The 14502-nt window shown below is 62.7% G+C and overlaps 2 protein-coding genes across 5 annotated transcripts in view; one reads left to right on the top strand and one right to left on the bottom strand.

Moving 5' to 3' along the window:
* Window positions 1-4445, top strand: part of HSF1 (heat shock transcription factor 1) — a 72436-nt gene extending 67991 nt beyond the window's left edge. For all 4 annotated transcript variants that reach the window (XM_080381698.1, XM_080381697.1, XM_080381696.1 and 1 more), the window contains 2 exons: window positions 2556-2625; window positions 3404-4445. In XM_080381698.1, coding sequence (XP_080237824.1) covers window positions 2556-2625; window positions 3404-3609 — 276 coding nt within the window. In that variant the 3' untranslated portion in view covers window positions 3610-4445. The remainder of the gene's footprint in view (window positions 1-2555; window positions 2626-3403) is intronic.
* Window positions 4446-9435: 4990 nt separating this feature from the next.
* On the bottom strand, window positions 9436-12607 carry LOC308061551 (uncharacterized protein). The gene is made up of 9 exons (XM_080381717.1): window positions 12543-12607; window positions 11592-11647; window positions 11302-11352; window positions 11064-11102; window positions 10850-10885; window positions 10453-10599; window positions 10316-10360; window positions 9951-9995; window positions 9436-9839 (listed from the first exon to the last, which is right to left on the bottom strand). Exons 1-9 carry the CDS (start codon window positions 12557-12559, stop codon window positions 9832-9834), a joined length of 444 nt encoding a protein of 147 aa, XP_080237843.1. The 5' UTR covers window positions 12560-12607; the 3' UTR covers window positions 9436-9831.
* Between the last annotated feature and the right edge of the window lie 1895 nt (window positions 12608-14502).

Raw genomic sequence — 14502 nt, 5'->3', positions numbered from 1 at the left:
TTCTGACTTTCTGAAATTGTCAGGAGGCTTTCTCAAGGCAAACTCCACCATGTGCTGTATTATTAATTTTATTTACTTGGGTACCATCAGTGCTGAACACCGTGCACAGCACTGACACAGACTCTCCTTGCAAGAGCTGGTGTTGCCTGATAAAATGATTTTTTTTTCATCGGATAACGATGATTAGTCAAACACAGCATTTCGTGGCTGCATTGAGAAGGCGCTTGGAGCAGCAGGGGTGGAAGTTACAGTCACAAGCAGCGAGTCCCAGACCCTTGGAGTAGAAGGTAGCCTGAGGACTGGAGCGCTGCTGGGCTGGGGCAGAGCCAGGTCCTTCTCGCTGCCCTGGGGCAGAGCAGCGGCTGCAGCCCCGCTGGTGTGCTGGCATGCTCCGGCCCTTGCTCTACCCTGGGACGTGTGTCGGTATCTGCACAAAACGACTCCACAAGAAAAACTGAGAGGGAAACAAAGATCAACAGCAGCTTGGATGCTGCCGTGGGTGCAGGAGAGGGAGTCTGGCCCGGATCAGACCAAGCAGGGGTCTCCTGGTCCGGTTGGTACAGTGAGCCAGGGACCCTCGGCTAGCCTCTAACCCCTTATCTCCGTCTTGCTTCTTTTTTTATTATCAGAAAAAGCACAAAGGGATCTTGTGGTTTTTTCCCACCAGTACAGAACAGGAAACATCTTGAAAGTTTTTGCAAAACTGGAAAGCCCAAATGTAATCTCTTTGCTGGAGACCTCACGGGCCCTCAGGTGACGCAACATATGCTCCTGGGATGGCTGTGAGGAAGGTGTTAATGCCGGTGTTACAGAGCAGGGAGAGGACAGGAGCAACGTGCCCCTCTCCAAAGCACGCCTTCAGAGGCCTGGTGGCTTTTCCCGAAGTAAAACGATTCCCACGAGCTCTTTTGGGGGACCCCTCACCCTGCACTGACATGCGCCTGGGATGCAGGGTGACACACGGAGCAGGAGTTCAGCACTGTTCGTTCTGCAGCATCTCTGGCGCGTGTCTCTTGCTGGACATTTCTGTACCGCTTTGGTGCGGTGCAGGCGCCCATGGGCTGGCTGAGTTCTTTGGCTGCCCGCAAGGAAAAAAAGCTGTAGGGGGAAGTGCGATGCAGAGGACCATTTTGTGTGTGGGCAGACAAATATCCTGCCCTGTAAGTTTGGGTAAATTTGGTTAAACACCTGATTTCCTACCGACTGGAGGCTCTGCTGCAACAGCGGAGGCTGGCTGGGCAGGAAGAGCAGGACAAGGGATTAGTGGGATTTGGGAGAAGAACATGAGCAGCGAAGATTCGGTAATTCAGAAATGAATTACTTCATGTTGTTGAGCATCTGGAAGCAGGATTTTCTAAAGGGATCTTAACTGGTGTCCTTTGAAATTCACAGCTTAGCTCATCAGCTCGAGTAGCGTTTGGATCAAGGTCACTGGTGTGTTATTTATCTCCCCTGTGGTGTTGGGAGGGGTGTTTTGCTGAGCTTTGTCTTCACCCAGCCTTCACACTGCAAAAACCCCTGTGCTGGCCGTGGGGTGAGCTGCGGGGTTCCTAAATCGTGGCCAGAGGGTCTGTGAAGACGTGCGCGCTCACAAGTGGTCTGCCTTCGCTCAGCACCGGTTGCTAAGCAGTAACAAAAAACACCGGGTACGCGCTGAATTACTTTCTACGGTGACTTTGGCACAGCAGCGGTTGCTGTAATAAGTAGCCGCGGGATTATTAGCTGACTGTAAATCCACAGAGGGAAAGTGATCCCACAGGAGAGCCTCTGCTCAAGCGTTGTCCTCCGCCGTGGCACCGGTGGAGAGCAGTGCTCTGGGCTCAGCGGTCTGGGATTAGCCGGCTCAGCGCCATGCTCCCCAGGCGATGTGAGCTCTGAGGGTGGCGGGGCTTCCCTCCTGACTGCAGTGAGCAGAGTTGCTCAGGTGGGCAGCGTGGTTTCAAAATTTTTCTCCCTTTAATACACACATCTCGGCCTTTCCAGCCCAGTCGTGCCCATGGGATGGGGGTGCACAATGGGATCGCATCCTCAGCCACAGCCCAGGTCGCTCTGGCAGCTTTTGCCGGGAGCTGCAGCTCTCGGGTGCTTTAGTAGCACCAAGACTTCCGATAAACAGAAATAAATTACAAAAAATAAAATTGCTCATTACAAACGCATCCCAAAGGCTTCCCCTGGGATTTTAGACCCCCAGGGTGGAGAAAGGCTTCATGCTGTGACCCAGGAAAGCGTTGCGGAGCAGGACCTTTGCCTATAGGAGAGAGGATTTGTGGAACCAGGTTTGGCCGGGGCAGTCGTGCGCCGCCTGAATGAGTCCCGTTGCCAACCTGGGAGCTGGAGCACGCCACACGGGCTGCGCCTGGGTCCATGTGGGCTTGCTGGCAACCTGGTAAACCTCTGAGGGTGTCTGTCTCTGCCTCAGTGGGGCCTTGAGACTGTACGTCTCAGCTTTCTTTGCGCAGCACGTGTGCTGGGTCAGTCCCAAGGCAGGCACAGAGAGGACCCACATGTGCCTGACCCACATAACGCGCTCACCAACCCAACTTTTCTCCCTGCAGATTCAAGATCTCCTTTCATCCCAGGAGCAACAGAAACCTACTGAGACAGAGGCCAGCACAGCAGACGCAGGTACCAGGCGGCCGCCTCGGTGTTCAGGGAGGATTGAGGCTGTGGCAGAATCATTTCTCCTCCCCAAAAGGGTATTTGGCTGAGAGAGATGAGACTGTTGAACCTGGAAAAGAGAAAGTACGGAGGGGGATCTTAGCTATGTGTATAAATCCCTGATGGGAGGCAACAAAGAAGGGGGAGACAGGCTCTCCCCAGCAGTGCCCAGGGACAGGGCATGAGGCCTTGGCACAAACCAAAAGATGTGAAATTCCAGCAGAACACAAAAACCCCCAATTTTTTTACTGTGAGGGTGGTCAGGCTCCAGAGAGGCTGGGGAACCTCCGCCCTCAGAGATGCTCAGACACGGTCCTGGGCATCCTGCTCCCACTGAGCCTGCCTCAGCAGTCCCGAGGTCACCACCACCCCCAGCCTGGTGGGATTTCTGTCTGCATGGAATGGCGCGGGCTGTCCACAGTGCTGCTCTTCCTTCGTGGCAGCAAGCCCAGCGCCCAGCCGTGGGCTCTGTCACAGCCTGGTCAGGACTGTGCTGTCGGCATCTCCGTGGCGGCACAGAAAAGCCCCCAGTCCCTCCCTGTGTGTCCCAGAGAGTGGGCTGGAACCCAGCTAAGGTCACATTCTTGTGCCTTGCCGATGTGCCCAAGGCCTTGCCCGAGCCCTGGCATCCCATCGCTGGCGTGGCAAGGAGTGCTTCTTGAAAGTGGCGAGGAAGCGAGTTGAACCTTGTCGCTCTTGTTCTCTGCTGAAAGCTGCTACCCTCGTGTGAACTCTCTCTTTGCAGGGAAGCAGCTGGTGCACTACACGGCCCAGCCCCTCTTCCTGGTGGACTCGAGCGCTGTCGACATGGGGAGTGGAGATCTGCCGATATTCTTCGAGCTGGGGGAAGGGCCGTATTTCACAGACGGAGATGAGTACTCAGAAGATCCCACCATCTCCCTCTTGTCAGGGACTGAGCAGTCCAAACCCAAGGACCCTGCGATATCCTAAGGCCCAGGGCAGGGTGAAAGAGAGGAAGAGAAAGGATACGCACTAAAGGGAAATCCAGCCGTCAGCCTCCTCGCTTTGCACAGACATTGAAAGCTCTAAACACCCTCTGGTTCATGTTTGCTTCCCCCGGCACTGTGAGGATTTCATTTGTGTGTGTGCTTAATGAGGTGTTTTGAAATCTGCTTTAGATTCTAGCCACCCAGCGCTCCTCCAGTTTGGCGGCCGTCGGGCGGGGGGGCCGAGCCGTGCAAGAGCCTCCCCCACCCGCCGCGTGCGGTCATGGCCCGTCGTGTCGCGGAGGCTGGGACGGGCACCGCCGCGGCACCAGCGAGCGGGCGGGAGAGCCTGGCTGGCCGCAGAACAGCCGGCAGCTGCGTGACACTTGCATCACGCTCGCGCCCCCCCCCCGAGGGTGGCAGCCGTGACCCCCCCGGTGGGACACCAGCAGGGGCATGGCTGTGGGGCGCTCCTCCCGGCCGGGGAGCGGGGCGCTCGTCGGGTGTGCAGGTGGGGTAGCTTTTCTGAGGAAGGGAGTTCCCCTTCCACCCCTGTCCCCTTCCCTCCTTGCCCCCGGAGAGGCAGATGCGATGGTTTTTAAAAGAGAAAATAAAAGTTTGCCGATCTGGCGCCGGTGGGTCGGATCCCGTTGTGGTCTCTGCCTTGCGGTCTGGTCCCCGAGGGTCTCTGTGTGTGCGTGTGCCCCCCCGGGGCGCCCCGAAGCCCAGCTTTATCTTCTCTTTTTTATTTTCTCTCGCACTGTGTGTTTCTTTTTCTTTGTTTTCTTTGGGTTTGTTTTCCTTTTGTTTAGCAGTAAAAATTTGTACATTTACACTTCAGATTGTTAATAGTAAAAACTGTATTTTGAATTTTTACATGAGAGAAGAAGAACCCACTTCTATCTATATATATATAAATATCTCTATATATATATACATACAAATATATATAAAACAAATGGTCTGTCACCTGGTGGCTTTTCTATGGTTGAAAGCTTTACTTTTGTCATCTTTTCGGGAAGCGGATGGGATAAAGACCCAGAAATTGCCCTCCGTGTCCCCAGACCCCCTGCGATCCCGGTGCCAGCACCTGCCCCAGCATTGGCCGTGCAGGAGCCGGAGCCGTTGCCACACTTCTGCGGTGGCAGCCAGCGAGGTGCGTGTGTGCGTATGCGTGTGAGTCCTGTGCTGTGGCTCCCTTGCCTAAATCCCGGGCTGGGCTCCGGGTCTGAGTTTTCCAGGATGTTTCAGAGGAGGAGACTGCAGCGGGGCCCATGCTGACGCACCAGAGGTGTGGCGGATGCTGTGCACACATTTAGGAGTGCTTTTTCTTTTTTTTTTTTTTTTTTTTTTATAAGAATAATAAAAAAAATCTTTGTTGTTATGTTCAGAGCGTTCAAAACTCCCTCTGTCCTGCTGTCCTCCACTCAGGTGGTCACAATATGCTGCTCGGTCGCCCCGAAGGCGCAGACGCCTCGGCGCTGGCGTTCGGCCATGGCCACAGTGCCAGTTGGACGTCAGGAGAAGCCGGTGCCTGCCGCGGTGGCACCTCTGCCGCCTGGGTCCATCCTCAAGGGTGGCGATGGCAGCGTCCAGGAGCCGTCTGGCTGAGAGCCGTTGCAGGTTACTGCCCTTCCCAATGCGGCGGGACACCACGCTGGGCCATGACCCTGCCTGACATGCAGTGCCTCACGACGGGGGGACGTGGGGACCGGCACACCAGAGTCCCACAGGTGTCCTGCACACCCTGGTGCACCACCAGGGACCTGGCTGGAGGGGTACAGAGCCCCAGGAGCAGCTCGTGGGCCAAGTCCCCGCTGTCCCTCATCACTCAGCAGAGAGGCACCAAAGCAGATTCGGGGCCAAGCAGAGCCAGCCTGCTTGTTCGTGCCATTGGGCATCTCCTGTCCACGTGAACGTGCTGCCTGTGCTGGGGCTGTCACAAGGACCAGCTCTGCCATGACACGTTGAGTTGTTGGGCAGGGATGGCCATGCACAGCAGCGTCAGTCCTGTGGGGCAAGGGACAGTTAGCATCCAACCCCCTCTCCACCTCAGCCTGGCCTTGGCTTGGCCTACATGGAGGTGTTGTCCTTCTGAATGGTGGTGGCCTGTCCAGCCTTCACTGCCACCTCTCCTCAGGGAGAGGGGACGCCTGCTCCTGCAGCTGCCATGCCAGCCCCCCTCTCTCCAAGACACCTGTCTCCCTCATTCCCTACCAGCCCTTGATCCTCTCCATCAGCACTTAAAATCTCTCCGGTTCCAACTTTCTCCAAGTTCTGGTTTTGGCTTTGGTTTGTTGGCTGCTCCCCCGAGGTTTTCCACCCCAACACAACTTGCACCCCTGTGGACGTCTGTGCTGGGTTCATCTTCTGGAGCAAGAGCCGTGCCAGGAGATGGGAACTGCTGAAGCAAGGGATGGCACGTTTGAGACGAGACCCCCCCGTGCGCCTTTCCCCAAACCGGTGTGATTCACAGGCCTGCGGCACCATGAGCTCAGCCTGTGTTGTGGCTGAGGGTCCCAGCCCCAACCCCATGGCTCTGCCGCCCTTCGCCGCTGCGGTGACGGAGGGGCAATGCACAAGGACCCCCTCAGCTCTGCCTGGCGAAATCGATGCCCGCTCCCGTGGCGTGTGGGAGCGCTCGACCAAGAATTGTGTGTCTGTTGATCGGCAGAACACAACTTCCTTTAATAGCCCAGGCATAATTAAGCAATTAAAAATACTGGCTGGGTGACAACATCCGTGCCAAGGTGTGCCCTGCGGGTACTGGGGTGCAGCCGTGCCCTACGCAGCATCTCCACATGCTGTCACACCGATGGACAGCCCAGGGGCCCAGGGTTGCCAGGGGGGTCCACGGTGACAGCAGGTCAGTGCAGTGACAGGGACAGGGAGCTGGACCCTCCCGCGGGTGCAGGACATCCGGGCAGGGCACGCAGTGCGCAGCAGGGCCAGCCACACAAGCCGCTCCACGTGGGCATGTGGCAAGAAGGACAAGAAGGACAAGGGAGTGTCGTGCTCTGCCTTTGGGATGGATCGGGTGGCTGGAAACGATCCTTTTAGTTGAGAAGGTTGTTATAAACAGGGAGACAGTGAAGGACCCAACAAAACTGCACACGGGGGGTCACACTTCCAGTGAGGGGGTGCCCAGTCTGCACCAGGCAGCTGGTGCTCACGCCTGCGCAGGGAGACCGGGCAGGAGCCAGTAGTAGCTGGAAGGCAGAGATGGACACGTGGAGCTCAGGAGATCAGGTTTGTGATGCCACTGTGTTTGATGCCTGGAGGGACAGATCCACCCTCCCCTGACACCGTCAGCCCGGGCTGGCTGCCTTGCTGGTGGGAGATTTGGCTGGACGTGGATTACCGCCCCCACCCTCCGGACACCGTCAGTAGCCCTTGCTGCTCAAGGATGCCCAGGGTGATGGCTCCGTGCTCGCTGCTTTCTCCGGACTGGACATTTCCTGGGTGTCCCGAGTGTCCCTTCAGTGGGACCAGCTCAAAGTGACCCTTGTGCAGGCTCCCAGTGCCGCTGCAATGGGGGGTATGCGGTGGGGTGTGGGGGTGGTCTGTGATGAAGACTCGGCAAGACACATGGATGGCTGCGGCATGCGAGCCATGCTCAGCACTTAGTGGTTTTGGGGGTTTCCCCAACTTTTACCTTGGTCAGGGTGGTTCGTGTGGTTTGGTGTGTGGGCAGGTGCCACGCGGGAGTCGGAGGGTGGAGATGCTGGCAGCTGGGCAGGCTCCGGGACGGGGGACGGGGGCCACCACAGGCAGAGGGCCAGGCAAAGGGGCAGGAAGCCTTTAGGTGGGTCCCAGCGGTGCCATCGCATTTAGGGGGCAACATCTGGGGCAAAGCTCTTCCCTCCCACAGCCCTGCTCTCTTTGGGATGGGGTGTCACGGCGATGCCACCACAGCTGCATGGTGCAGATGGTGGCTGGGGGCAGCAGCCCCTCCGCAGCCCCAGGGCTGGGGGTCCCCCAAGTGCTGCAGGAGCCCCTTGCTCCAGGTGGGGGCCATAATGATCCAACTAATCGTATGTGACGTGGGCGGCCAGCTTGCATGATCTCATCCCGCCTAATGAGGTAAACGTCTGGCGGGGCTGAGCACCACCACTGGAAACTTCCCCCCGTAATTCATCACCCACCACCCAAAATGCCGGCATCCCCCTGGCTCCCACCCCAGCCCACAGTAACCGGGGCCACCAAGCACCACGCCGGCAGTGCCAGGGGGACACAGCCCCTCATGCTACTGCTGCCCCAAGTTGCTGCCCTCACTCTGGTGCAACTGGCCAGGAGAAGGTCCATAGAGGGGCTGCAACACGGGAATGGGGCTGGGGGGGTGCCAGTGGTGGAGGGGCCATGCTGGGCTGCTCAGTAACACCCAGGGACCCCTGCATCGGCCTACAGCTCTGCTGGGCAGGAGGTCCCCCAGGTGATTCCTAACGCCATGGGGAGGATGGCAGCATCTCCCCAGTGGGAACCCCCAGTTTAGCTCAGAGGCAGCCCAGGAGCTTTGGGGGGTCCCTTTGTATGGGGGTGACCCCTCACTAGCCTCCATCCCACCATCGCTGATATCGGGGGTCATCCCTCCACCCTGGAAAATGGTTGTAGAAAATTCTGGTGGATGGACTCAAGGCTGGGGGAAGCCTGGCTGGGGGGAGCGGGGGGTGGGGAGGCACCAGTGGGGGCTGCGTCAACTGCAGCAGGGACTGAGGTGCTGTCATTAAAATCATTAAAAAGCTTTTTTGGCCTTTACGTCGCAGGTAAAGGAGACACATCCTTTCCTGGGAGGGGCTCCAGTACGGCTGGGAAGGGGCTGGGAAAGGAGCCGGTGTGGGGCAAAGGGCCAGACGCCGGCAGGGGCAATGGGCAACACGCCGTGGGGCAGCCCCACCACGGCTGTGCCGGTAACCGCCGCCAAGGGCGAGGTGTGTGGGAAAGGCAAACACGCAGTGCTAATTCCCGGGTACCTTTCATCACCTCCCAGCAAACAGCAGCCTGGGGCCCCACGCCAGAGGCGAGACGGAGGTGTTTAACAGCCCTCAATAGGTATTTTTTTTTATTCCACTCCCCCCCTAAATTTTCTCCTAATTGTGTTTTTTGAACCTGTGTTAACTTTCAGCACCGGGAGTGGGTGCAAGGCAGGGCCAGGCGGCCTTGGGAGCCGCTGTTGGGGGGCAGAGGCATCCGCACCGGGGATGAGTGCCAGGGCAGCGTGGCCGGGCGGGGGGCTCATGGGGATGGGGTTTCACGCCTTCATTAAAGGTGTTGGCAGAAGAGCCCGTTAACGAGCACCGGTGTTGGCCGGGCTCCCCAGGCACGATGGCACGATGCGTGCAGCAGTGCCGGCTCAGCAGGCAGCAGGCCAGGGCTGGGGCAGAGGGCTTTGCAGGGGGCAGGAGACGTGATGGGGAGGGGACGGTGCCAGCACCGGGAGCGGGGCTGGCTGGTGGGGACCACGATGGAGGAGTCACCGTGCCATTGCCTCAGGGCTGGGGACCAGGACGGAGCCAGCTCCAACCTCCCATGGCCGCAGGATGGACTCGTGGGGAGCCCTGCAATAGCGGAGCCGTGCCAACGGCAGGAGGCTCACCGGGGGTCCACACCCAGCACCCAACCTCTCTGCTCCCTGGCTGGCAGCTGGGTCCCTCTAACCACCGTCCTCTAGCTGGCCAGACCCCCATCTCCGTGCCAGGGGGCTGGTACCTCCACCCTGTACCCCCACACATCCCCCCACGGCACCGGCGGCAGCCATGCTGCTCCCACCTCAGGTGGGGCGGTGGGCCCGGTGGCCGTGGGGTGCCAGCACCCGGCTCCACCACACCACGCAGCTGCTGCAGGGACCTTTATTGGGGGAGGATGGAAAGGTGCGGGCGGCCAGGGGCTGCTCTGCTCGCAGCAGCCCCCACCACAGGGGCACGTGGAGGGGTCCAGCCACCACCACAGCCCCTGCCCCACAGCAGACCCTGGTCCCCAGGCATCCCACAGCCTTCAGTCCCCCAGCAAACCCCCGGTGGCACTGGGGTCTGAGGGGAGCCGTGCACCGTGCCGGGCCAGGGGCTGCCCCACCGTGGGGTGCAGGCTGGGCTGTGGGGCTGGGGCAGGGGCTGCGGCAAGGACTGGCAGAGCACTGAGGGGTGCGGGGCAGGAAGGAGATGAGGAGGCAGCAGGAAAGCTCGGCAGAGGACATCGTCCCAGGTGGCATCTCCAGCAAAGCTCGGTGTTCTTAGATCCCTGGGGAGGGAGAAGCTGCGTCAGCCCCTGCACACCCAGCGCTTGTCAAAGGTGCCCCGTCCTCACAGCCACCCCCTGGCAGCGCTCTCCCCGTCCCAGACCCACTGTCACCTTGGGATGCCAGGGACTCCTCCGAGTCTGTGTCGCGGTCCACTCCTGCGGGCAAGCAGAGATGCCAGGGCTGGGGGCTGGCACCAGCACAGCCCCCTGGATAACCGGGCACCCCCTGCTAAAGGTGGAACCCCTGGCTAATGCTACACCCCCAACTGATGGGGCACCCCTGGCTCATGGGGGACCCCTGGGACTGTAACAGCCCACAGGGACCAGGACAGTCTCCTCTGGGGGCTCAGGATGTCCCCACATCCCCAGCTCAGGGTCCCCTGTTGCAGCCCTGGGCTGGGTGCTGGGCAGGGCGTGGGTAGCCCTGGGGGATGCTCAGCCCCTCGAGGGGCAGCAGGGGAAAGGGGGGGTCTCACCCTCCTCCGACTCATTTGACTGCGCTGGGACATCCACGATAGGACCTGTGGGATGGCAGAAAGCATGGGCTCAGCACCCAACGGGATGGGAGCGGGGACCCCCGTGGCCACGTGCAGGGCAGAGCATCAGCACCCACCGCCCTGGGCCTCCCCAGTGAGGGCGTCCATGCTGAAGGAGCCACTGTTGAGGGCGTCGAGGCTGGAGGAGTCGCTGCCGAGGGACTCCCGCGTCGTGTCGTCCACAGGCGCCTGCTCCACGCCTTCGAAGTTGACGGCAGTCAGGCCTGCGGGGGTGATGAGCATGGGCAGGCTGCGCGTGCCGGGCAGGGCGCGTGCGCAGTGGGACCCCGCGCAGTGCAGGGGGCCCCGCACGTGTTGCAGGGACCCCGCGTGCAGCACCCGGGGCTGCGCCCCCGGGGCAGGGTCAGCGTACACGGTACACGCCACACACTCGCTGTGCGCGGGTCCCTCCAGCACGGGCACAGCCCCGTGCCGCTGCCCGGCCGTGCCATCTCAGCCCGAGCCCAGCCCTACCTTTGCCCAGGCGCTGTGCCGAGGTGGTGAGATCACCTGGGAGAGGAGAGAGGTGTCAGGAGGAGCTGGGGGAGGGGGGGGAAGAGACCCCCGGGGTCCCAGCCCCCAGCCATGTCCCAGCCAGGGGTCTGGCTGCCCCTCGCCCTCCACAGCCCCGGGCGCTTGCAGGGAGCTGCCTCCCGGTCCGGCTCCCTGTCCCCGTGCCAGCACTCACTCTCTCCGGAGGCCTCCAGCTTGGCGGGGCTGACGGGCTCTGGAAGAGATGGGTGGGGGGACGTCAGCCCCACGGCCCCCACACTCTGCCCCCCGCTGCCAGCCACCTCCGGGCCTTGGCCAGGAGGGAAACTGAGGCACAGAGCAGGCAGGTCCCAGCTCCTGGCCAGGCAACACTGGCGGGGCTGTGTGGGGCGAGGTGTCCCCCCCCAGTGCTGGCACACCTCAGCCCCCCCTACCTGGTGTCTGTCCCTCCGCAGAAAGGGCCACGTCCAGAGTGCTTGAGGGCTCTGTGGGGACATGGGGGGCAGACACGGGCCAGGGAGCGCATCCCTGACCCCGCAGCCCCAGGGGATTGGGGAGGAGGGTGGGGGTCCCCAGGAGACCCCAGGGAGACTCCGGCCTCAACTCCCTCCCTTCAGCCAGACAGGGATCCCTCTGTGCTGCTAGGGGGGCACCCGCTGGAACCCCTGCCCTAGGCACCCAGGGTGCCCACAGTCCCCTCCCCACACACCCCCAGCCCCCTTACCATCAGCCGTCACAGTGGCCAGGACCAGGAGGACGACCATGGCCAGCACCGGGGCCCTGCAGAGGAGACGCAGCATTTGAGGACCCCTGAATCCCTGTAGCACCCCTCATTACTCCTGCTCCCTCTGCAGACCCCCCAGAGACCCCCCCCAACCATCCAGCACCATAACAGCCCTTTCCTGGGGACCCCTCCCAGGCTCCTACAGGACCCTGCAGCCCCCATGGTCCCCAGCCCCATACTGGTGTCACTCCAGCTCTGGGTTTGGGGTCTGGGGCAGGCCAACGGGAGGTACTTGGAGGAGGTGACCCCCTACGGAGCACCCTACGCCGCAGCCCCCCCGGCCTCGTCGGGTGCCGTGTCCTGGCCATGTCCCTGCCTGCAACGGAGCTGGGCCAAGCTGGGGGGGCCGAGCCTGCGGGCAAGAGATGCTGCAGCCCCGCAGCTGCGCTCAGGGTGCCAGGGACCCCGCAACCAGCCAGGGGTCAGCCCGGCACTGGGGTGCGGGGTGGCACCATCGGGGGGGCGGGGGGCGGCTGCTACATGCCAGCGGGTCAGGTGCATCCCAGAGGTGTCCCCAGCACCCCCCAGCGCGGCCGGGAGATGCCCTGGGACCCCTCAGCACTGCTGTGGGGTGCCCCCGGGAGCTGCCAGGAGGTGCCAACCTGGGACCCCCCGTGATGCTGGGGAGATGGCCCCAGGACCCCCCAGGTGCTGCTGGGGAGATGCCCCTGGGACCCCCCGGTGCTGCATGGCAGATGCGCCCGGGACCCCCCAGTGATGCCTGGCAGATGACCACGGGACCCCCCAGTGATACCCGGCAGATGCCCCCGGGACCCCCCGGTGATACCCGGCAGATGCCCCCGGGACCCGCGGGAGACGCCCCCCCCCGCCCCGCGATCAGTGCTGGGGTGCCGGTGTCCCCGTCCCCCCCGGGCGGGCAGTGCGGCTCACCTGCGGGGCACGGCCATGCCTGCGGCTGCGGGGCTGGCGGCGCTGCGGGCCCGGCCCGGCGCCGCCCGGGGCCGTTATAGCCGCATGGGGCTGGGGAGGAGCCAGGTGGCGCGGGGCCAGCCAATCCGCACCGGCACCGGCACTGCGGCGGGCACCGGCACTGGGCACCGAGCATCGGGCATGGCCACTGGCACCGGGCACCGGGCACCGCCACCGGGTACCGAGCACCGGCCACCGGGCACCTGGCACCGCCACAGGGCATGGCCACCGGCAGTGGCACCGGGCATGGCCACCGGGCACCGGCACCGGGCACCGGGCATGGCCACCGGCACCAGGCATGGCCACCGGACACCGCCACCGGGCACCGGGCATGGCCACTGGGCACTGGCACTGGGCATGGCCACCGGCACTGGGCACCGAGCACCGGGCATGGCCACCAGCACCAGCACCAGGCACTGGGCATGGCCACTGGGCACCGGGCACCACCCCTGGGCACCAGGCACCAGGCACGGGGCACTGGGTATGACCATCAGCACTGGGCACCAGGCACCGGGCACTGGGTACCATCACCTGGCACCAGGCATGGCCGCTGGGCACCGGCACCGGGCATAGCCACTGCCACCGGGCACTGGGCACTGGGCATGGCCGCTGGGCACCGGGCACCAGGCACCGGGTACTGCCACCTGGCACCAGGCATGGCCACTGGGCATGGCCACCAGCACCAGGCACCAGGCACAGCCACCAGGCACCACCACTGGGCACCACCACCACTGGGCACTGCCACCGGGCATTGCCACTGCCACTGGCACTGCAGCAGGCATCAGTACCGGGCACTGGCACACGGCTGGGCACCAGGCACCAAGCACCAGCAGCGTGCCTGGGCACTGTGTCTGGATACTGGCACCAGGCACTGGCACTGCAGCTGGGCACCAGCACCGACACCGGGCCCGAGCACCAGCACTGCCCTGGCCCAAGCCGTGCTGGGAGTCCACACCACCGTGGGGACCCCCAAACACAGACCCCCTGCGCCACTGTGGGGACCATCAGGCCCAGAGCCCTTGCTGGGACCCCCAGCACAGCTCTGGGGACCCCCAAACACAGAGCAACAGCTGGGACCCTCTGGCATCACTCTGGGGACCCCCAGGCCTGGCACCATTCTTCAGTACCATGGCACAGCTCTGGGGACCCCCAAAGCCAGAGCCCTGGCAGGGACCCCAGTGCCACTTCACAGACCCCTGGCTGACCCAGCTGGGACCCTCCAGCACCACGTTGGGGGGCCTCATTCCCAGCACCACAGCTGGGACCCCCAGCACAATTCTGGGGACCCCCAAAGCCAAATGCCTGGCAGGGACCACGGGCAGCACCCCAGTGACCCCAACCACCACCACCACCAGGACCCGAACCCTGAGCACCCCCCACCAGACTGGTGGGCTTGGGATGGAGCCAGGGCAAGGGGGCCGTTCCCATCACAACAAGGGGCCCTTTATGGCCAGGGCGGCTCAATGCCCCTTTGTTCCCTGGCTCAAGGGGCTGCGGGATGGGGGGCGCGCGCCGGCTTCGGTTTCAGGTGCTGTGTGTGGGGCCAGAGGGGTGATGGGGTCCCACTGGAGCTGGTGGCTCCCAGCCCACCGGGGTGCCAGTTGGCAGCACTGGGGTGGCCACGGGAGCTGGGGTGCTGCCAGCCATGGGGCCACATGGCCCACTCAGCCCCGGTCCCCTTATTGGAGCACCCTGGTACGGCACAGCCCCAGCTGCCACCGGCACAATGCGCCTTTATCCTGCCTTTGTGCCGCCGCCGAGCACCGGAATGATCTGGCCATGTGGCTGCATCCTGCCCGTCCGGCATCGTCCGTCCGTGGCACCGGCCCCACAGCCCCATGGGATCAGCTGTCCCAGGCGGAGGCTCTCCCACACCTCAAACCCAGCACCAACACCCTCACCCCAGCACAGGGGTCCCGGT

This window comes from Falco punctatus (genome assembly GCF_963210335.1).
Source record: "Falco punctatus genome assembly, chromosome: 3".
Lineage (NCBI taxonomy): Eukaryota > Metazoa > Chordata > Aves > Falconiformes > Falconidae > Falco > Falco punctatus.
The sequence above is the reverse complement of the archived record's forward strand: the minus strand, read 5'-3'. Positions and strand labels throughout refer to the sequence as shown.